Source organism: Vigna radiata, chromosome 3, assembly GCF_000741045.1.
Source record: "Vigna radiata var. radiata cultivar VC1973A chromosome 3, Vradiata_ver6, whole genome shotgun sequence".
NCBI lineage: Eukaryota > Viridiplantae > Streptophyta > Magnoliopsida > Fabales > Fabaceae > Vigna > Vigna radiata.
This window is the reverse complement of record NC_028353.1, coordinates 2,158,398-2,182,205: the sequence shown is the minus strand read 5'-3', so window position 1 is coordinate 2,182,205 and position 23,808 is coordinate 2,158,398. Positions and strand designations below refer to the sequence as shown.

Sequence of the window (23,808 nt, the reverse complement as noted above, 5' to 3'; positions counted from 1 at the left end):
AACGGAAAAGAAGAAAGGGCTGGATATAGAATTTCTATATACAGTCAATTAATAACGTAAGGAATAACAAAACAATATTAACAATAATAATATCATGGCTAAAATAAAAATAACACTAAGTAAATGTAAAAAATTATAACATATTTTGTAAAAAAACAAACTTGGATGATAATTATTATTTTTTATTTCATTTGAAGAACTCACTAAAACAATTTTCATTATTATTCAACAGTTTTGAAAAGTTTTCTCAAATTTTTAAGGTATTTTTAATTTTTATCATATTTTTAATTATAATATTTTTTTGGATTTCATTTAATGGTTTACCAAAACTCATATATGATAATTTTTTAATATTTTTATTTAATGTTTATTTTTATTATGCAAAATATTGATTTTATATTTTTTATATAATTATTTTTATTTTCTAATTCATTATCATAAGTATAATTTTATCATTATAATTGTATAAATACATTTTATTTACTATAGTATAATAATTTAATATGATTTTCATGAATTATTTTATCATCATCCAATAATGTATATTGAAGTTAAAAAAGTTAAAGATATATGTTAAATTTCGATTATTATTAGTTTAATTTTTGTTTTTTGTGTGATTTTAATTAAATGATGCATTGTAATTTTTATTATTGTATGAATAAATTTTATTTGCTATAATATAATATTTTAATGTGATTTTCATAAATCTTTTTTATAACCATCCAACATATATTGAAGATTAAAAAATTGAAAAATTTATGTTAAATTTAAATTATAATTAGTTTAATCTTTGTTTTTATATGATTTTGATAAAGTGATGTAATACAATTTTTATTAATGTATAAAAAAGAAATTTTATTAGAATTTTAAAAATTGAATAAAGAGACATTTAAAATATTTTTTAATTTGAATATTTGTTTTATCTTTATATTTTTTAAAAAAAAGTTTAAATTTTATCAATTAAGTTTATAACATTTGCAAATTTAATAAATGTTTTGGTTTTAATGAGATTTTATTTGATATTTTAGAATGAAATGTATATAATTATAATTATAACTTCTTTTTATATATTTGATATTTAATATTTGATAATATTATATCTTTTATCATAATTTTTTGCTATTTAATAAAAATTAATTAATTGATATTAAAATAATAGAAAGTGAGTGTGAATATAGATACAAGTATATACTATTATTTGATAAGAATGAAGATGAAACAAATACTCATTGGATTTGAGTATGAAGATTAAAATAATTTTTTGATTAGATGAATATGATTGAAACTTGTTCTCACCTCGTTCTTAAAAAAAAAAAAACGAATGGAACAACATAAGAAAAATTATCACTACAAAATAAATAATGAAAGAAGTTTACGTAATTTCAACCTTACAAAAATAATCTATTTACATCTTTGTATAATTGAGGAAACAAAACAAAATTATTGTTTGTGTAATGTTGTTTAACTAAAATATCCTTCATTTTTTTTAAACTACGTTGGATATAACATTAATCTTATAATTACTATTTACAAATGAATGAAAAACTATATAAATTATTTAAAAATTAGACACAATCCACGGTGAGTCAGTGAAAGCGATTTAATAATTTCTTTTTTTACCTTTAAGTAGCCTTTCTTTCTACAGTCATTAATAAAAAAACAGTTTATCCAAAGACACTAAAATATCATTTGAAATAATATATAAGAAATTCATATGTAAAGTTTAGTTTAGGACATTCTCAAAAATATAAATATTATATATTAGATAACGAGATATCGATTTGGTATACATATTTTTTTTAATTATGTATAAATATAATTATTTTCAACTATTTAAGACAATTTAAAATATATTAACTAAACTAAATATATGATTATATATATAAAAAAAACATTATAACTACATGCTTATTTTACAAAACTCTAAGCCACCTACGAAAGAAATTAAAGAATATTTTCCACTATATGATTTTGGTGAAAGTATTATCTATATCTGGTCCACGCGTAACAAAATCAAGACGACAATGATTAGGACGTGAAAATCATATACTTGTGTTGTTAACTTTGTAAGATGATGTGAATATAATTTTTAAAATCAATATTGTAATTAGAGAGTATTTAGCTATTAAAGTATTGTATGGTAGAGACTAATAAAATTAAGTTGAGTAATTTAAATGGATTAATGATGTAAAATTAATTTAGATGGTAAGTAAATAGTAATTAATGTAACCCAGGAATCCGAGTATAGGGGATTGAAAAAGTATGTGGAGGACCCAGTGGAAGCAAATTCAACCCTTTCAATCACTGTAATGAGAACACCACACACCCTTCCTTTTCTCTCTCGTCTCTTCTGTACTTTATAATCCTCAAACGTCCTAATCTTTTCACTCTTCAAATCCGCAATCCAAGAAAAGGGAAAAATTAATCGATGGAGCGCTTGAAGCTGGCGCAACTGGGGGAGAGGCTGAAGACCGGTGGGGCCCAGATGGGGCGAATGGTAAGCGGCAAGGTCAAGGAGATGCTGCAGGCTCCCACGCCGGAGTCCAAGATGGTCGACGAGGCCACGCTCGAAACCATGGAGGACCCTAATTGGGGCATCAATCTCAGGATATGTGCCATGATCAACGCCGACCAATTTAACGGCTCCGAGGTCGTTAAGGCCATCAAGAGGAAGATCAACCACAAGAGCCCTGTTGTTCAGACTCTTAGCCTCGACCTCTTGGAAGCCTGCGCCATGAACTGCGACAAGGTCTTCTCCGAAATCGCTTCCGAGAAGCTTCTAGATGACCTCGTTGCCTTGATTGATAACCCTCAGGCCCACCACAACACTCGACGTCGGGCTTTCCAGTTGATTCGAGCCTGGGGCGACTCCGAGGATCTTGCTTATCTTCCCGTCTTTCGTCAAACTTATATGGTCAGTTCCTTTTTCTTTCTTTTCACCGTTAAATAAATCATCGCTTTCGTTCCTGAAATATTCTTATTTATCTTAGTTATGCTTTGACGTTACACGACTAATCTTGAAGAATTATAAACTCTACTGTATAATAATCATGTATTGAAGAATCTCTCTTTCAAATTGGTTTCTGAAAGCCACTCAAATATATCGACACGGAGACTGTCCCATGGTTTTCTTGATTTTTATGAGTAAATTGCACTGATGTCTTGAACTTTCTTGTGATTGTATATATCACTTACAACAATCTCCCTTCTTAGATACGCGATATAGTATTTTTTAAACAAAATTTAAGGGGGAGCGTGGGTGTGATTTCTTTACTTTTATTGTTTTTTCGTTGGCACGTCTTTTGATTGTTCGAGCAAAAACGGCCATAACGGGATGTCTTGTTTCATTTGATTTCCTCTCTCTATTATGTTTTGTCTTTTTCCTTATTTGTTTTTGGTACTTGATTTTTATTTCTGTATGTAGCTTCTAGACATTGCTTGGAAAAGTGTATGATGCTTAAAAAATACCCGAGTGAAAGTGGGAATTTTGTCTTCAACGGACTACTGATTTTGATACGCGAAACTGTATTGAGTTTCATATTTTCACTTATTTTATACGCTTTTAATCAAATGTTTTCTATTTCACAATTTTTCTGTGATATACACTTCCGTTTCCTTCACTCTCACATTAATTTGAATTCTACATCCTCTCTGGTTGATTGCAGAGATTGAAAGGGAGGGATGGTCCACTTGACATGGCGGGAGGAAATTCACCATCTATTCCGTATGCCTCAGAGTCATATGCACATCAATATCCTGTAGATCCCCCTGAAAGATACCCAATTCCTGATGCTGAACTAGATATGGATGATCCGGCGGCTTTCTCTTCTAATTACCAACAAATATCAGTGGAGGAGACGAAAGAGCATCTAGTGGTTGCTCGGAATAGTCTCGAGTTGCTTTCTAGCATATTGAGTTCTGAGGCTGACCCAAAACCTTTGAAGGTAAACATTACCAAAATAAAAGGCAACATTACCAAAATAATGAATTGATATTTGTATATTTTTATTAATTGAGCTGATGAGAGTTCTGCACTCCCCACTGCTATTCATTTACTGATAGATAATTGCCCGCAGGAAGATTTAACTGTCAGCTTGTTGGGTAAGTGTAAGCAATCACTCTCTATCATCAAGGGGATTGTGGAAAGCACTACAGATGATGAAGCAACGCTTTTTGAGGCTTTATATCTCAATGATGAGCTTCAGCAGGTAATTTCCAACTATGAGAAGTTAGAAGCTGCTCAAATTTCTGGGACACCACATCCTCAAAATGCTGAACCCGCCAAGCATGACGCGGAAGCTATTCAAAATCCCAATGAAGTACCTGCAAGGTTTGAAATTGATGATTCGGAAGAATCTGAAGCTGATCAGAATCTGGATCGAAAGGTGCCCCAAAAATCGAACACTCTTGAAGTCAATGCAACTGAGGTCGAGGGGAATGGTCTTGCTGAAACTAAAATAGTTAAGGACTCAACGGAAAAGATTGGTGAATCTAGCTTCAAGCGAGATACCGTATGAGGAAAAGCATTATTGGCATGAATCTTCTAGCATTTCGTTGTTGTCTTTGTTCATATCTTGTAATAAGCTGTAGTCCTTCCATCTGTGAGGGTGATTTACGTTGCCCAGATATGTAATTGGCAGGAGTTTCATCCCGAGGATTGTTGATATTTAATCCTTGTGAGATCAGTTTAGTTCATAATGTTAATGTAGTTGCACATTTTTATTCGCTTCATATTAATTAATGGTGTATCTGTGTATCTTCATTTAATTCGACACTTTGATTTTAATTGGGCACATTTCTAAAAATGCATTTTTCTTTGGAACGTATAGCAGCGAATTTTGGAAGTTGCATGATCATAGACTAGTTATTAGTCGTTTGAGAGTTGAAAATTTGAAATTATTAAGCAGAATGTATTATTCATTTGGGTTTTGTCACTTGCAAGCTGTAAAGAATTAGCACTACATAAGATGAAGTGTCCTTAGAAATAAAAAAGTGCAAAATTATTATCAGCAGTGAATCCTATTTCTTACTTCTTAGCAATGGGGGCAAGATAGGGCCCATTAACCTAGAATGTTATTATATATCCCTAACGAGGGAGTGTGTATATATGTTTGTTTAGTTTCATACTTTATATAGGGCTAAATTTGAATTGCTTTTCTGATAGTACTCGGTAGATGTCTTCCTTTACCACAGTGCTTATTTTCATTGTACCTTGACTAACTGGTATAGAAATTAGTCTGTCATTCTTGGTCTTGCGAGTTTGTCCTTTTCACTAGAAGTTGAGTTCGTGGTACCAAACTAAGTACTAACGCTTCAACAGAGAGATGAAGGAAACTTTTCCTGACCATTCTATGCAAGGATTTTGCAGCATGTCAGCAGTACTCTATAGCCAATTATGAGTGTTTACAGCAGTAAAAGAAAGGATGGATCCATACCTGATACTCATGCCTTGTAAATATATAGAGAGTAGGCCTTATAAGGTGCAAGAGTTGTTAATTGTAAATGAAAGTTTACACTCCTTTTGAAATGAAAGTTTATATTTTGTGTGAGAGGTTTTTCTAAAATTCAGCGGAAAGCTGATGATTTTTATTTTTAAATTTCTACTTGGAAGGGACATTCATTTGATTGTTAAAGTTTGATTCCAATATTTCTGGAATTCGACGGTGTTATTAATTTAGTATTTGAATAAGGTGTTCTGTTTGGTGGATTCATTTGTTGCAATCACAGAATAAAGTGTTGTTCACGTGATAAGTTTGTAGGTTTTCCATGCCTTACACAACTGATTTCTATTAAATTGAAATTTTGTTTCTATCAAGCACTTCAATCTGTGTTGTGGCAAGACCGTCAGTAATAGAAACGCTGCTACATTATCGTAATAGAAACGTGAATCCGAAAAGCAGCTCGATGACAAAGCATTTGGGTTGGTGAATGAGATTTTTGCTGTTGTTTAAGGAGCTTTGTCTTTCTGTTTTTTCCTGATATTTTTGTTTGTCATGAAACTAAATGTATGCAACCAATATTAGGCTCAGACTTCACTTCCATGATTAAATGAAGCACGTGTTTGTAGGGTGTGAATTTCTTCTGATTTTCTTATTTTTCAACATAAAACATTAACTAAAAATGCATGAAAAATAAAATAATAACAATAACAGTTCATCAATAAATAATAACAATGATAATAATACAACAAATCTCATCAATTTTGAAATTAGTTTTTTTTTTAAAAAAAAAATAGTACATTAAGCACCGCCAATTTATTTGCACCATTCCTTATACCAATAAAGGTTTGTGTTTTTGTAAAGTTGAATTTGAAGGAAAGGGGATAGGTAAGTTTAAGTAAATTTAGAGTTTCTTCTAAAGTGAATGAATTTAGTTGGTCACAATCTTCCATTAATGTTCTCGAAAATATAAAATACATATAATATAAAAGAAAAGAAGAAGATTCAAATTTATTTGAAGAAGAATAAGAATGGTGAACAGGGGTAACTTTGTGCAGGTCTTCACGTGTTACTCGAAAACAGAGTCTACAGTGCCAGTGTAACGTTCCAACAAGCATAAGCCAATCCCTAAAGAAATCTCACTCCTCACATCTCTCACCACTGATAAACTTAACGACAGATGAGAGCTGAAAAACAGTAGAAGACAAGAATGGCTTCACTCTGCACCACACTTCTCTTTTGTCTTCTCCTAATCCTATCTTTAGCAGCATCCACAGAGACGCATCGTATTCCCGGCTTCCTCTACACTCGCAGCAGAGGAAGATGCACCGCGCAGTAAGAAACTCCGTTCCGTTCTGTTAACAATGTAATGAAATGAAAAAAACGCGATAACGGTGTACCGATTTCTTGTCAGGTTCTGGAGCGGGAGGAGGGAGGCGTGGCCGAGGATGGTTCCGGAGACGTCGACGGTGTCAAATGTGTTCGGGTCTCGGGTGTACGAACACTACAGATCGGATCTGACATTGATAGAAGCCGCGGCGAGGAACGACGAGGAGAGTAACGCGTTCGGAGGGTTGGTGAAGGAGGGAACCGCAGCGTTGCTTAACTCGTATGCGAGGGAGGGTTTTCCTTACAAACCCTGGCAGGTTAAGACTTTGGTCATAAAGGCGTTGGTGTCCCAAGCTGCAGCTGCATCTCAAGCCAATAGCTTCTTGTTGGCTAACCAGGCTTGCTCCTAAAACCTAATCTAATCCTATTCTACTTTATCATATATAAAAATTTCCTCTGGTATTACTATATTAATTATACATTCATGATGATTGATTATCATGTTTAGGTTAGCGTTATAATAGGGTAAGGTCCACTCGCTTTACCCTTTTTGTTATCGGTCTTATGCGATTTTATCGGAATCACTACTATGTGACTTGATGTTACAATGTAGGTTTCCAAACCAATATTTGAAGTCTTCAACTATTTTCAATCCTTTGAAGTACGACCATCGATTATGAATGATTCTTTTAAGTACATGCATCTCTCCACCAATGTGTTGTAGTTCCCTATTATTTTCGAACTTCCCCATATTATCTAAAGTCACATCGAACCCCATTTGAAAATCCACAAACCTAAACATATATCCCAATATTACAACAGGAACAAGAAAACTTCTATTCCCACAAAAACGAAAAAAATGAAACTCTTATCTTCTCGAAGACCAACTCCAGAAATTATAGTTTCTTCGAATGGTAAATCGTGATTTTATTGAAGAAGAATTCCATAACAAATTTTGTTTTATTGATTGAAAGAGGAAACTCACATCTCATGAGCTCTCAATTCCGATTTCAACAATGAACCTTAATTTAAACTTCCTTTTAAACGTTAACAAAACTACTTATCACCAAATTCATTTTTTAAGTTGAATGTTTAATGTATAGGTAGGTATATTCACCATGTGACACACCACTAGCAATATAATAAAAAATTTAAAACGTTGGCATCATAGAACTAAATCTAGGAATTTCTACAAAGGGAAGGATAAAAGTAATCAATGTTTTGAAAAAAAAAAAAACTAAAACTAAAATCGTGATAATTTAGAAACAAAAAACATAGTTAACTCTTAATTAGAAAGAATAACAATAGAAGAAGAATAATTGAAGAAATATATATATATATATATATATATATATATATATATATATATATATATATATATATATATAAATGGAGAGGTGATAACAACACTTAAACTATTCATAATTGTTCCCATCTCTCCCAACGAGGACATCTGGTTTAAATAAATTTTTAATAATAAATTAAATATTTTTTCAATTTTAAATTAACATTACACCAATTCATCAACTTTTAAATTTTTTTTCACCCAATAAGTACACACTTCCCAATTAATTACTTATTTCTTTAAAAAATATTATTACTAAATGACATCATCACGAGGTTTTCCAGTGTGTCTCTCAGAATTTCTCCAGACTAAACACGCTTAACCATAGAGTTCTTATGGGTTAAGCTATCGAAAAACAAATGCATTTTGGTGATATAGGTAGCCAAATCAATTCCTTTAAGCTATCTTTCAACTGTATAGTCCCATACCTATACAGTACCTATACAGTCTCCAGATCCCTGCACCATGCCTCTTGCACCGGCAATCGTCAGTGTCCGGGTATCATATGCCCACCAGCTTCCGCTTGGTTCGTCCTCAAACCACACTGTACTGGGAGAGGCTAGATTCTGATTCCATTTGTAATACCCCGGCAACTTACAGGAACTGTTGACTGCCCCCACACATCACCACGATCCCATAATTTCTCCAGGCTAAGCACGCTTAACCATGGAGTTCTTATGGGTTAGGCTACCGAAAAGCAAATACATTTTGGTGATATAGGTAGCCAAATCAATTCCTTTAAGTTATCTTTCAACTGTATAGTCCCATACCTATACAGTCTTCAGATCCCTCTCATTTTGATGTATGTTGGATTCGTCCATGTGCCCCTTCCACTGGAAGCCTGCCAGGAGCCGCTCCTTGTATGTGCCCCCTGCACCATGCCTCTTGCACGGACGATCACTCCCCACCCTCATCAGTGCCCAGGTGTCACAGTCACCAATTTTATTTTTGTTCACACTATTTTCCTTAAATAATCTCATTGTTATTCATTTAAGTATCTACTACTTATTTTAAAATACAAATTTATAACTATGTAATTTTTTTTTCCTTAACTATGTAATATGAGATAATCAATATTTCAGGATTTAGAACTATTAAATAGTATATTACTTTGGAACTGATAATATTTGAAATATATTTTTAAGGATTTAAATAAAGTGTTAAACATAATTAATATTAAGAATTCGAGGACATATATTTAAATTAAGTGTTAAACATAAAGGATTTAAATTCTGTATAGGAAGAAAAGATGAAACACAACTCTCATCAAATAAAGATAATTGAATAAAGATAAATAAATATAGTTATAAATTATCTGTACAAACCCTTTAATATTATTTTTATAACCATGTTACTATTCTTTTCAATCGAATTATTTTTGTCTCCAATGCTTAATAAAATTTGTTGCTTAATAGTAACATTGACCCCATGTAAGCTCAAATCCTTGCTACAATAATATTAATATTCTGTGTATGTTATGGTGTGAACTTGAAAAAATTCTAAGCAGCCTTAAAATTTCAATTTCAATAAACAAATAGTGGAAAAACATTAAAAAATGTGAAGTAAAAAAAAAGAAAGTAGATTCTAGTTTTATGCTGAATTAAAGTTAATGTCAGCTTAATAATTAAGCAAGCTAGTTGATTGGTGGTGGCTTTATGCTCTTATTGTCAAAAAATATCCAAAGCCACCATTCACAGCATAACCACCTTACATGATAACAGTAATATACCATTCCCCAACATGACACTGATGAAACAGAGGAATCTAACCCACGTTACATGTATCTTATAAAGGAACCAACTTTCAATCTGAACCTAGTTGAGTTTACCCTTCTTCTCTGAAGCATCGCTCTCTCCTTTCTGATCATGAAATCCTGCATAAGCCTAAAACTAAGGCTAAGGCTTCCACCAGCTAAAAAGGCATGGAAGAGCTTCACTTCTACAATTGGTAAACTCAGTAAGTCCAAATCCAAAACCATGAAGAAACCTAGAAAGCTTTCAAAACCTACCACCAAATTTGCTACCTCCAAGCGTTTTTTTCGCCACAAAAGGTTACGCACAGTCAGAAGTTTGCTCTTGGGGTTCCACAAGAAGCCTGCGCCTGTGTACATTGATAAGCTCTTCAAAGAGCCTTCATGTGACTTGGTGGGGCAGTTGAAGCCACCGACAGCATACAAATCACGAACTAAAAGGCTGTCTGGAGAAGAAGGAACAACAAAGGGTGGTAGATCTTGCGGCTCAGATGACATGTGGGAGTCACTGGCGTTGGCATCACCTCAGATGCAGGGAATAGATGAACGAGCAGAGGAGTTCATCACTAGATTCAGACAAGAGATGGCAGCGCAAGAGATGATAGCAAGAAATTTTTAGCAAAAGTTCAGGATTTTCGTGAAGTTGTAGCGTAATAACTGTTAAATATGGAACTTCTAGATAGTTGATGGCTGGTATGTGTGGATACTCTTATCAACTTGTGATTTTGTTCGTATTTTTCAATCCATTCTGATGATAAAAAAAAAAAAAAAAACAGCTTTGCTTTTTTTCTTACTTTACAACTATGACATGAAAGATAACTCGTTTAAAAAACAGCATAGCCATGAGCTCTTTAATTTTTCTACTACAGTTCATTATAATCCTAAAGATATGATCTTAAAACAATGTAATTCATCATATTCTTTAGACAGAAGACCCCTAAGCTCCTTAATGTTTTTCCTTTTAAGATAACAGACTGAAAAAAGAAGGGTCAAACACGAATTGATACATCTTTTGTGAGAAGAATTTGTTGGAATTCAAGAAATCCCAAGTTGGGTAGAAATAAGTTGAATAAAAATAAAAAAGTATATTAAGATGTAAAAATAAAAACTTATTAATTCATTATTTTAAAATTTTGAATAGAAAATAATATAAATTTTTTATATAATTAGATTCAAATTTCTTAGATATTGTATTTCATAGTGAATTCCTTCTCCTAAAAAAATTTAAGAGAATTTAATTGAAGAAACACAAGAATTTGATACCATATTCTATTAAAAACCTTAAAGCAATAAATTATTATTCTTATCTTCATATGATATTCAACTTGTTCGTAATTTAATATATATATATATATATATATATATATATATATATATATATATATATATATATATATATATAATAAATCTTTAAATGTGTTTGGAGCCAATTTATTAAAGTAATATAATTAATTAAATTATGGTTAAGAATATAAATGTTATGAAAGATTTACTGTGTAGAGTCCATAAACATCATTTTAATTTTTTGACCAAACTTACAAATATTGAAACTAAATAAAAAGTAACCAACTGAGGTTATATAAAGTGGTTATGGTCCTTCTAAGCATGTATGCACATTCTTGTTTTCTTCTCTTCATTTTTATTAGAAGATAAAATTAAAAGGAAACCTAAAGTGTTATACATTTGGAAGATTATTGTTTCTAACAACTAATCTAGCTTTCACTCGATAAGATATTGGAGATTATTCATGGTTTGAAAGGGTTTGATTGTTCATTAATTATATTTTGATGCATAATTTAACAATTAATATCAAATTAGTTTATGATAATTTTTTTTTCCCGAATTGCACATGAACCAAATTAAGAAAAATAACCAAATTAAGAAAAATTCTAATATGGTTTTCAACTTTGTGATGGGTTTTCAAAACCTAAATCCTAAATCAAGTTTTGAACCAATCATTTCCCCAATTTGAATCTATCTTTTCTTTTCTTTTCTTGTGTTGTCGTGTGGTGGTAGTGGGCTCATGGTACAAGAAATGTCGATCTATAATGGAAAAAGGCAGATATGGTGTTGTGTCAGTAATAATAGATCACGTGTAGTTCACGTTTTTGGTATGTTGTTGAACATGCTTTACCATCAATGTTTGATTATTACAACAAAACACTCCTAAAAGTTAATGTTATTATTCAAAGACTTGGTATTGATGGTGTATTAGGTTTCTTGAGATAGGTTAAACAAATATATTTATAATTTTACTTTTATGATGTGAGTTTAATTATATTTCTCTTATTCTAAATATAGTTACAATTGCTTTAATATATGTTAATATAATGCAAGGTCGAGATTCATGCAACCAAAAACTATATATCTTCATATTCTCTTTTCGATTTTTATTTTGATTTGAAAGACATTTTTATTCTGCCATTAATTAGATGAAATTTAGTTTTAGTTTCCTATTTAGACAAATTAAGACATTTGTGTTCGATTGGAAACAATGAATTCAAATTATCTCTAAATTCAAATGTTGTTTTATGTTTGATTTTATGTATGCATACATTGTCTTTAGACATATTTGATTTTATAAATATATGGTTATTATTCAGAAATTACATTCTGTATATTAAGGGTAGTATATTGATCTCATTGAGATAAGTAAGGATTAGTTGAAAATAGATGTGTATAGGTCACTATCACGTAATTTTTATGCTACGTATTTCATGATGAGTCAATGTCATATTGGTTCTGCCATCATTAGTGATCATTGTCAGGTTTAATTGGGATTGATGTAATGAAAAATGATTTGGTTCTACTTGATTAAGAGTCGTTATATTTTATTAGTCAAATTGTTAAAGTTATCTAATTAATTAAAATATGGTTAAAAACATATATGTCAAATATTTACTCTGTAGAAACCATAAACAATATTTTAATTTATTGAGGGACCAAATTGCAAATATTAAAACTTAAGAAAAAGTAACAGAAAGATGTTACATAAAAGAGTTATGATCTCAATATGTAAGCACATATGTATATTTTTGTTTCCTTCTCTTCCTTCTTATCTTATGAGAAAATCAAGAGGTAATCTAAGGTGATCTATAGTTGGAAGATCAAATGCTATTTTCTTTCTACTTTTCTCTTAATGGTTAATCTAAATACACTTCCACATGCTACTTTTTGAAATATTGGAGATTATTCATGGTTTTAGATAATTTTATTGCTGTTAATTATTAATCGATTTTGATGCATAATCTAGCACAACTTTCTCATTTTTATATCCAACAAAAATCAATCCACACAATCTAAAAAACTTGTGAATGTAAAAGGGCAAAGTGTAGATATACAAGAAGTTGAAAAATGATAAACTACACAAAACTAACTTTTAACCCAACAGGATTTAATTAGTAATTACGACTTACCGATGTAAAACCTAAATTTAACCCATTACATACATTAACATGCCAGGCAGTAAGAAAACAACAGAGAAATATTTGTGGCTTTAATTGTAGGCAGGCCGTCTGTTATCCTTTCCAAGCTTATTGGAGGGAATTCTTAATTTGCAATACAACATGGATGTAACTTGTAAGTGAGAAATATACGAGACCTGAAAACTTTATTTTCAATATCATTCAAAGAAAAGAATAAGAAATGTACGTTAAAGGATATGATTGTAATGACTAATACAACTTAGAATTTCTCGAATCATGATGGTCTAGACTGAATGTTTATATCAATTGATTTTAGTTGAAGATCGAAATAAATTAACTCAGATTAAAAGTTGGTTTAAATTGATTTGTGTTGAATTAATTTGAATTACTCCAAGTTAAATCAGTTCGTGTGGACCTAAACCAAAATTGAAAGAGAATCATTCTAAATTGAAAATTGAACTAAGTTAACTTATATTCAAAAAGTTAAAATTGAGTTATACTTAAAATAGAAACTAAATTATTTTTTATGATCATATAAAAAAATTAAAATTTGAGATGTTTTAATTACTTCATCCAAATTAATTATTTAAGAAATTAAGAGAAATTATTTGTTATCGAAACTTTTTCATCTTTCTTAACTATTCTTCTTTGTCCTTTTATTTTCTATTAATTAGTGTGCTTTCATCTTCGTAAGTATTTAAAATAAATTTACTTTTATCGTTATCATACAGAATGAAAATTTACTTTTGTTGTAGGTCTCGACAAGATAATCCAAACATAATAGGGGCCGTGTTCTGTAATTCACGAAGGAAATTTATGAAAAGTAGAAGCTTATATAGCAATTTTAAATGTGTGAACAGTAATCTCATTTCAAGATTGCTGTAATTTGGGATATTTTAGGACCAGTTTTTTGTTCCTTGTTTGTTTCGGCATTGCAACGTTGAAGAAGAGAAAAACATTGTTGTCGGACATATTGAACAAAAAATAACAATCTTGTATAACAGACAAAAGTGATTTTAATGTTACTCACAGTGTTAATCGGTAAAATAGTGATACGCTACAAACATAAGGGCATTTTGATTTCACATCTTTTATTCTTTTATTATGTAAAACGGCTTTACATGTTTTCCCTTTGCATATGATAAGCCTACAATCTGAGTTTTTTTTATTAGATAGATCGATAACTCCAAAATCTTTGGTGAGATATGATCACGACCTATTCTAATTAAAGTAAATATGGTGGGCGCCGTGTGATTAATGGAATTAATTATAGAGGAAAGGAAAATGTTAAATACAAAATATACACGACAATTTTCCGAAATCATATAAGTAAAAAAAAAAGTATATAACAATTTGTTCCTTTAATAGGAAGAAAAATATACAGATTCAACAAATTATGTCATAGAGAAATGGTAATAAATCGTATTTTGCAATTATTTTGTGTGTCGTGGCTTAAGATAAAATAAGTTATATATGAATAATTTTACATTCTTATTTAATTATAAATTTGGTTAAATATGTTTGAAGTATATGAATTTTCATGCAAAATTAAATTTCATCTTTTTCTCATATTGGGAATCAATTTCATCTCAAAACTTTATTAATAAATGGTTGTAGTTCTCCTTTCCAAACAACATTTATGTTTTACGAGTTAAATATATTTTTAATTTTTAAATTTTGATACAAAATTAAAATTTGTTATTATTTTAAATTTTAATACACTTTGATTATGATTTGAGTTGGGTACACTATTTGATACTTTATAACTTAAATGTCAACTTAAAGTGTCGTTTAAGATGTAAAAAAAATAATTAATGTAAAAATAATTAGTCTCATTTAATAAGTTTTGTGATCCTCGATTTTTTGCTTTAGTTAATTTTGAAACTATATTAAAAATAATTTGTAATTAATTAAGTTTACAAGTTTAATAAGTCAACTAATGTAAAACTCCTCACTAAAGGTACATGAGGTTATCTAAACCTCTGTAAGGATGATACAAAAATGTTATTTGCTACAAATGTTAAAAAGCTTATTAAGGTGACTTAACAATCATCAATGTATACACAGATTATTACTAATTTCTTTCTTGTAACCTACGAATTAACTATAGGACACACATCAATTAATTGAAGTCCAAACAACAGAACAAAACAAATGTATGTTTTCCATCGATTGAAAGGATTTGATTGTAGTGGCTAACATCATAATTCAAGTAACTGGTTGAATTCCTCAGCTCTGGCGTAAACGTTGCACCAAAAGTCCATGCCATCGCTCATACTTGACGAACTCCCATCTATAAGCACCCCTACTTCTTCGTTAGACATTGGTTCAAATCGACCATAATCAATGCTCGGAAATCCACTTGTCTCACCGGAACTATCGTCAGATAACAATACTTCCGACCAGAAATCCTCGTCCAGTGCAAGATTGTTCTCCGGTGTGTCAATATCATTAACATGCGAGGACATGTCACAATTATTATTATTATTAATGCTGCTATTGTTGTCACTATTGGTGAGCGAAGACATATCGCTAGAACATTGGGGAGGAGAAAGTGGCATATCCTCTGTGCTATTATCTTCTTTGGTTGATGCATGAAGGTGAACGTTATTCACGGGGTCTAGTTTGGCGTCTTGGTAATTGGTTTTGGAAGCATCCCCATCCAACTTTGGTTGTTTTTTGCTTCGTTGTTGCTCTTGGCTTTGTCGGTAATTTTGTGGCAACCTCTTCTTCAAGTGGGTGTGCCACACGTTTTTTATCTCGTTGTCTGTTCTACCAGGTAATCTCGCTGCTATAGCCGACCATCTGCACGCGGATGTTATCACAAGATTAGAACACAAAATCGATGTTGGAGGAAATATTCAATAAATAAAGGAAAATAGGTTTCGTATAGCTGGCTTCACTCCTCCAAAGTCACAATATACAGTAGCAATAATAATGTTATGTGATGTGTGTTTAAATAATGTGTTGTTTTATACAAAAATTAAGCACGTGAAAAGGTTGCAGAAAAAGAGAGAATCTTTGCAGACCGACATATATCCAGCAGGGTATGATTTTGTTTGCCTTGAAAACTAAGAAAAAAATCAAAGTGCAAATGGGCCCAAACCATTATCTATTTGAAAAAAAGAACAGTGACAAAACTGTTCCTTTCTTTATAAAACAATAATAAAAAATAAATAAAACGAGGCTGGCGAGAAAGAATTTTATATCCGTTTGTATACTTCCAAGACTTGAAGTTTATGAAATCACATGCATCTGCAATATCCATCCATCAGTTTCAGGTTACAGAATAGAAAACGACCAGACATAAAGAAAAAATGAAGATATTCGGGAATCTTTGCTTCACTGTTTGGAATCGGTTGTGGAGTCATCCATGGTTTTTCAACGGATTTTGTTCTTGGTTTTCGATAAAAAAAGAATCTTATTTCCATGTAAGGTGAAGTTAACATGGATTTAACTATAGCTTTTAGAAATTATAATGTGAAATGCAATGTTAGATAGGTAGAAAAAATATATCAGTAGTTTACCTGTTTCCCAACATTTCATGCAAACTGATTATAGCATCCTCTTCTTCTGGGGTGAAGTTGCCCCGTTTGATGTCTGGCCTGAGATAATTTATCCACCGGAGTCTACAGCTCTTTCCACACCTTAACAGCCCTATATATTCATCAAAAAGAGAGAAAGAGAAACTTGGTTATTGGTAGCTATGTTATGTTCTTCTTCAAATAGTTATTAGATAAGGCATTTCAACAAGAATTAGGTTAATTTGACACATACCAGCTAGTTTGGGCAGAGCACGCCAATTAGCATGGCCATAAATGTTGATGTAATTGATGAGAATTTGATCTTCTTCATGAGTCCATGGCCCTCTCTTCAACCCCATTTTCTCGCAGCATGGAGCTCTCCCCATTCTTTCCTTCAAAACTCAAACAATTGTTCACAGCTTCAAGTGCAAACTCTCTTTTTCTTATATATCCACACACCAAATTAAAGCGGAGATAAATCTCACTCAGCTATTTGCTCTTTAATATGCACATAATAACACCACTGGGGAATTGAGTTGTACATAACAGTACAAAACTCCTTTATTATTGTTTATACGATATTATAATAATTCATCATTTTTTTAATTAATTTTTGAGGTCTCTTTCAGACTATATTATTGTATAGTCAAATAAAACGTGGCTTTTGCCTAATATATTTGGTTGTACAACAGTATGACATTAACTATTGATCTTCTGTCTCTCTCTATATCCATTGATCATTTCAGCATGTATTCCTACTTTGTCTGACTGTCCTAGATAGTTCAGTTTTCAACGTGGTAAGTGGCTGAAAAGAACTTATTCACACGAACGAAAAGAAAAAGTTACATGTTTGAAAACATCACTGTATCTGAGCAATTTAGATACACTCTTATTTTCTGCATTCTATTATATTACCTTTTAGCTTTTCTCTATCATATATTGATAGTGTGTTCATACAGTTTTTCGGCTACACACACACATTACTTTAATATCTATCTATATACGAAATGCTCAAATGATTTTGTTTCGAAGAGAATACGAGTAGGAAAAGCTCTAATATCTTCAATATCTTACTACAGTTGACTATTCAAATTCAAATTCAATTTGAAGATTTTCTTTTTATCACCAAACTAAGAAAAATTGAAGATTTTTTTCATCCTGTGTTGTTTAAATATAAATATATATTCGGAGTCATTATTTATACTGTTGTTAAAGACGGAGATGTTAGATAACTAACTAGCTTCGAAAGTGATTTTGCGATTAATGACACAATTAGGAAAATGAGGGATATATGGTCGACGAAAACAGAAAAGAGTTAGGGTTTTCAATTTTAACACAAAATATTAATTGGTTTAAAGTAAATTTTTTAAAGTTGAATGAATATATAAGTATGATTCCAGCTTTGTTTTTAAAATTAATAAGGTTTAAATGTAATTTTAATCTCTATATTTTATAAGCTCTGCAGTTAGGTCCATCATTTTTACCCCGTAATTTTACTTCTTCTTTTTTTATAATTATTACTGTAGGTTCTGATTTCTTTTATACAATTTTGATGACTAGTTACTTTAAGAATTTCTTATCAAATATATTTTAATAGTAATTCGGTTTATTCTTTAAAATAAAAATTAGAAGACTAACATTACAAGAAAAAAAAATTAGAGACCAAAATTGTGGATTTGTGTGAAATATAGGAAAAAGATACAGTTAAACTAAAATTAATATAATAAATATGTGAAGGCATATGACCAATTGGAGATATAATAAGTATTCATATATGTAACCATTTAAAAGAGAAAAACATCACATTTTGCATATGTTACAAAACGGAAAAGAAAATACATGTTGTTGGACAAGTTTGTTTTTTCTTTTATATTATTCCAAAATTTAATAGGATGATTTCTTTGATGCTAAAGTTGACATAATTAATTAATAATACTGATACGACTTGCATAAATTAATATTAATATTACATACAGTAAAACGAAAAATTTAAAAATATAAAGCGACAAATAAAATATTTAAAATAAATATATAAATAATATGATCCATTAATTAAAAAGGCATTACCAATACATTCATGAAGATAAAGTATACTTCTTAAAGGTAATAAGACAAATTAAACAAAGTCAACCAGAAATTATTTATATTTGTTAAGCAATACGTTACGATTCAGCAGCACATGAAGTACAATTATATTTATATTTGTTATGCATTCTGAAAAGGTATTATTTTGTGAGGAAAAAAAACTTATCATAAAACATACGATTAATTTTATCGTAAATACTTGTAAATAGAAATTTCTATAGTTATTCTAACAGAAATATTTATATTTATTTACAAATATATATATATATATATATATATATATATATATATATATATTTCTTTAAATGAAAAATACTTTTATATTAGAAAATAGGAATAATTTAAGTAATTTTTTAATGACTTACTCATATTTGTTTTTGTAAAAAATTAATTAATTTAAACGACTAATATATATATTTAGTGAATTGGAAAGTGAAACACATGCTTCAAGTGAGAATGAGAATATTTTAAACAAAATATTATATATATATATATATATATATATATATATATATATATATATATATATATATATATATATATATATGATTTAAGAAAGAAAGTGAGGGACAGTGTTTGCGTTTAGTATGATGATAAGTGCATAAAATGAAGTTGAAAAAATTATTGTTTAAGTGTGACAAATCCTTCTCTCAAAACTATCTTTATTGATATGGTCGCTTAAGCAAGCGTGCAAGTGATTTGTGTGGTTCTCCTTGTATCTTTTATTAATGTGTTCACATTTTATAAATATATATACTTTTTAGTCGATTTTTAACTCAGCATTGAAGCAAAAACTTTTATATAAAATAACTTTTGTGTCTTGAACATTTTCACATAATTTAACTACCTACAAAATAGACATATTTTATGTATTAAATTCAACTCAAATTATTCATGTATAAATAATTTTAATTTTCGCTTAAGTTTGACCAAATACATGACAAACATAAATAATTTGGGTGACGATTCAAACACATCCTACAAAAGTATAAAATAAGAAAGCACATTGTTCAAATGTTACTTTTTTGGCTTGTTTGTCTAAGTTACGTTCACAAGATGAAATATAAAACAATTCTTGAGCTTGAAAAGGATAAGTTGGCACTAAATGTTAGTGAAGTATGCTAGTTCCCTAACCTAAGAGCTCTAAACCAGAGAAGAAGAATAATAAGCACTTATTTTTGTTTTTGTGTTTCATCTACTTACTCTTTTCATAAACATTTATTATGGGTCTAGTTTGGTTTAGCTTTTATTTAATTTTTTTTGTTAACTCTCAAATCTAAATCATCCTTTTAATTTTCTAAATATTTTTGCACTTAAGTGTTATCAATGACTCACTTTAAGTGAGTGTCACTTGAAGCGTTAAACATTTTACTTAAATCATAATTATTAGAACATAAGTTATTTTAAGTGTAAGTTAGCTTCTTTAAGTTAACCTTAGTTAAAGCTTTCAACTAAGGTGAAAAATCTTAATACCTCATTCTAAAATAGCATAGTTATAGAGTTTTATGCCAATGTCTATCATCTATAGTAGAGGTTGGAAGATAAAAAGTGTGAGTCACTAATTCAAACGAGCTATATATTAATGGAATTATGATTTCATATGATGCATTTACAATCAATGCATATCTTTCAATATTTCCTTCTCTAACAAATATTGTTTAACATATTTAAATCTATATAAAATATTCAACCAACAATAATACAACACCATACTCTAAAATTAAATATTACAATTTTTTTAATAATACTTTAATTAAGATTTTGTATAAACTTATTTTTATATATATCTACAACATATATAGCATATTATTACATAACTTAAAATAGATCACATCTTATTAAAAGGTAACAATACGAAATAGTGTAGATTTCAATAACTTTTAACATTTTCATATAAATTAAAATCAATCATAAATAAGTAAAATTAATACATAAAAGTCAAATTATTTAGTCTCTCTAAAATTTTAAATATAAATATCATTTAATTATAAATTAATTATAGGTGTGAAGTCCTAGAAAATATGTATTTAAAGTTATAGAAGATTTAATAAGATGAGACATAATTATTGTTTTAATAAAAGGCTAAACTATAAATAAAGTTTATGTTATAGAATTTATTTTATAAAACTTTACTATTTGTTTAGAAAATCTTTTTTAAATCTCTCTATCTTCTATTTAAGATAGAGAACTCATTTTTCATCTATTTTTCGATCAAAGCCTTTTACTAAGATCATAACAGATGACACTCCAATTCTATTTGATCAAAATCACAAATAGAGCAAGTTATTTTTCTACCTCTTTTAAAACTAAAATTATGTTTATTTGTGCATGTGAGTAAGTTTGACTTGTATGTGATCCAATTCTACTCAAGTCGATTCTTTTGCAAGTTAATGATATTATAAGCGTATTCAAATGTTTTATGTGTAAATAGGGTCACTTTTGGAAGTAAGCTCTTGGAGAGGTGTTTAAGCTTTAGAAATTTCATACAAGGTAAGAGAAGCTAGCATTAATTTTTCCTGATTACTTGAAAGTTAGATATCAATTGATTTGGATATGTGATGAAATTGTATGTGTTTTTAGGAATTTTTTGTTGATTGTGACTGAGTTGGCTAAAAAGAAAATTTGTGCTACCTTGATTATGTATATTAATATTGGTTTGGTATTTGAGAAGAGATTGAATGAGAATATTGAAGTTTGCACAATCAATTTTTAATGGTATTTTTTAAATGATTTAGTATTAATTAAAATTCAGAAAAGAAAATAAAGAGTACCAATTAGAACTAATTGAGCAAGCTAGATGCTCACGTTCCTTCTTCTTTTGTATTAGCGTTGGGAGGTAGCAATACGACATTGGGTGTCAATTACAAAAATCAAAGTAGGAGAGCTCCAAGTGCCAGAATGTCGTCAATGTATCATGTGCGAGTGAAATCTAGGGATCCTTGACATTGGACACTGGTATGGTACTGTTGGGTGCTCACTTGAAGTGAGCCCCTATGATGAATGTTGGTACCGTCAAGGACCATTGTGTTTATGCATATTTCTTGGATTTTTTATGTTTTTCTTATGATTTTTTTTTCTATCTTCGTACTAACATTGCATAAGAACATGTATGAGATACGAAAGTGATGTGTATACTTTGGTTTAGTAAGATGTTCTTCTTCTATTAGTATATTGATGATTTATTATGCGAATAAAGTAGTTCCAAGATTGGAATTCTATTGTTGATCGTTTGTGTGTGGTGTACTGATGCAAGAATTAGAATAAGACTATCTTATCTCTACTAAGTATTGATTTCACAAAGAGGAAGATACTTAGGGTGAGAGTTGAAGGAGTTCCTTATCGCTGGTTTTAGCAATCATGGCTAAATCTATAATTGAGTAATTCATCCTGTTATACTTATGAGATGTGGTCATGGGATGACAAGAACCCTTGAAAAGTGAAGATGAGTATAACATGTATATGGTCTTAAATTCTAGTCAATATAGTGAGTCCTCCAAAAGTTGTGTCTGATGTATAATGATGTGAAAGTCTGTGGAAGTTATATGTGAATTATGTGATTGTTTAAAATAATGATAATTGTTACAAATGATGGGTGAATTTATTTATACAATAGATCCTTTATTATAGTCATAATGTGTAGTTATTAGTACAATTCTTATGATTCTATAGTTTATCCTTGTTTTGCATGTTTTATGTGATTTTTTCCTTTATGCTATGACAATGTTATTCACGTGAACAGAAGGGAGTGCAAGCGTTAAAAGGAAGCAACATTAAGGTTGTCAAAGGACTTGGGTCAATCTAACTTAGATTTTTAGCATATTTTGTGCAGGTTTTATAATTTCCTTGATATTTTGAAAAAGTTTTACCTAAAAGGTTATTAAATATAAACTTTTATGTCTTAAATCCTGTGTTCTGGTATGGAAAAAGGAAAAACCTTATTAATATTTTTGTAGTATATTAAATATGGGTTGTTACATTGGCATTCTTTCTCATGTAATGAAGATGAATGGAAAAGAGAACATAAGGAAGTCTATCATTTAACCGACTAAATCTAAATGAAAGTTACTTGTCTCCGCAACTAACACAATTTTAATGTATTAAATTTGCTTGCACGGTACATCATAGTATAAGTGAAGAGAGAAAATTTCAAATGTTAACTAAAAAGATCATTCAAATCAAGTTATCTCACTTAATAACTTTCGTAGCCGATCACAACTTTCACTTTTAATGATCCAAATAACCATTATGAACTCAAACAAGAAATGATTATGAAAACAGTATAAATAATACACTATTTACTTGTTTAAGGAATATATAATGTTAAGAGTTGAAGGAAGATATGATCATAAGGATATACTATATTTTAAAATGTTTTTCATTTGAGTTCATATTTTAGAGAAAATATTTTTTAAGATAATTTAAATAATTGATTTTTTTTTTCTAAAAATAAATGACAAATATACTATTATGAGAAGAAAAAAGATGTAAAAGTTTATTCAAACGATAGTTAAAAAAATTTCGATGTCTATAGATTTATGTAAATATCTACGGGAATTATTTATACAGACAAGTAGTTTTGTAGATTAATACTCAACAAATAGTAATTCTGGACTGATTTTTATTGGGTAGGATAGTATTATTAACAGTGGAAATCAAAGGAAAATACAGCATTTTAATTAGATCACAGATGAAGTTCGGTCCATCTATTTTATTTTCTTATTTTTGTTATATTTTAGATTGAGTAACACAACACAAACAACTACATATTTAACATTTAAATTCAATACATAGCTAAATTAATTAGAATAATTCGTAATTTATATATGCATTTTATTTTTACAATAACATTACCTAAATATACATTTCTGTTTCAAGTAGAAAACAAATTAGACAAAATTAGTAGTGTGTAGAC

The 23,808-nt window shown here is 29.7% G+C and overlaps 4 protein-coding genes across 4 annotated transcripts; 3 read left to right on the top strand and 1 right to left on the bottom strand.

Moving 5' to 3' along the window:
* Nucleotides 1-2,270: 2,270 nt before the first annotated feature.
* On the top strand, nt 2,271-4,767 carry LOC106756723 (TOM1-like protein 2). The gene is made up of 3 exons (XM_014639269.2): nt 2,271-2,914; nt 3,666-3,944; nt 4,077-4,767. Exons 1-3 carry the CDS (start codon nt 2,429-2,431, stop codon nt 4,515-4,517), a joined length of 1,206 nt encoding a protein of 401 aa, XP_014494755.1. The 5' UTR covers nt 2,271-2,428; the 3' UTR covers nt 4,518-4,767.
* A 1,683-nt stretch (nt 4,768-6,450) lies between these two features.
* LOC106757400 lies at nt 6,451-7,463 on the top strand. Its single transcript, XM_014640066.2, has 2 exons — nt 6,451-6,773; nt 6,853-7,463. Exons 1-2 carry the CDS (start codon nt 6,649-6,651, stop codon nt 7,175-7,177), a joined length of 450 nt encoding a protein of 149 aa, XP_014495552.1. The 5' UTR covers nt 6,451-6,648; the 3' UTR covers nt 7,178-7,463.
* Nucleotides 7,464-9,624: 2,161 nt separating this feature from the next.
* LOC106757429 lies at nt 9,625-10,808 on the top strand. Its single transcript, XM_014640099.2, has one exon. The coding sequence runs from the start codon at nt 9,978-9,980 to the stop codon at nt 10,479-10,481; it is 504 nt and encodes a 167-aa protein (XP_014495585.1). The 5' UTR covers nt 9,625-9,977; the 3' UTR covers nt 10,482-10,808.
* A 4,369-nt stretch (nt 10,809-15,177) lies between these two features.
* LOC106757506 (transcription factor MYB13) lies at nt 15,178-17,295 on the bottom strand. Its single transcript, XM_014640177.2, has 3 exons — nt 17,065-17,295; nt 16,815-16,944; nt 15,178-16,092 (listed from the first exon to the last, which is right to left on the bottom strand). The coding sequence occupies exons 1-3, from the start codon at nt 17,195-17,197 to the stop codon at nt 15,489-15,491; spliced, it is 867 nt and encodes a 288-aa protein (XP_014495663.1). The 5' UTR covers nt 17,198-17,295; the 3' UTR covers nt 15,178-15,488.
* Between the last annotated feature and the right edge of the window lie 6,513 nt (nt 17,296-23,808).

Excerpts from the sequence above, each read along its gene's own strand:
- LOC106757400 (XM_014640066.2), top strand. The coding sequence starts at position 6,649 with ATGGCTTCACTCTGCACCACACTTCTCTTTTGTCTTCTCCTAATCCTA. Across the intron at positions 6,774-6,852 it reads AGAGGAAGATGCACCGCGCA|GTTCTGGAGCGGGAGGAGGG; the intron begins GTAAGAAACTCC and ends ATTTCTTGTCAG.
- LOC106757506 (XM_014640177.2), bottom strand. The coding sequence starts at position 17,197 with ATGGGGAGAGCTCCATGCTGCGAGAAAATGGGGTTGAAGAGAGGGCCA. Across the intron at positions 16,945-17,064 it reads TGCTCTGCCCAAACTAGCTG|GGCTGTTAAGGTGTGGAAAG; the intron begins GTATGTGTCAAA and ends ATGAATATATAG. Across the intron at positions 16,093-16,814 it reads CATGAAATGTTGGGAAACAG|ATGGTCGGCTATAGCAGCGA; the intron begins GTAAACTACTGA and ends ATCCGCGTGCAG.
- LOC106756723 (XM_014639269.2), top strand. The coding sequence starts at position 2,429 with ATGGAGCGCTTGAAGCTGGCGCAACTGGGGGAGAGGCTGAAGACCGGT. Across the intron at positions 2,915-3,665 it reads TCTTTCGTCAAACTTATATG|AGATTGAAAGGGAGGGATGG; the intron begins GTCAGTTCCTTT and ends GGTTGATTGCAG. Across the intron at positions 3,945-4,076 it reads CTGACCCAAAACCTTTGAAG|GAAGATTTAACTGTCAGCTT; the intron begins GTAAACATTACC and ends AATTGCCCGCAG.
- LOC106757429 (XM_014640099.2), top strand. The coding sequence starts at position 9,978 with ATGAAATCCTGCATAAGCCTAAAACTAAGGCTAAGGCTTCCACCAGCT.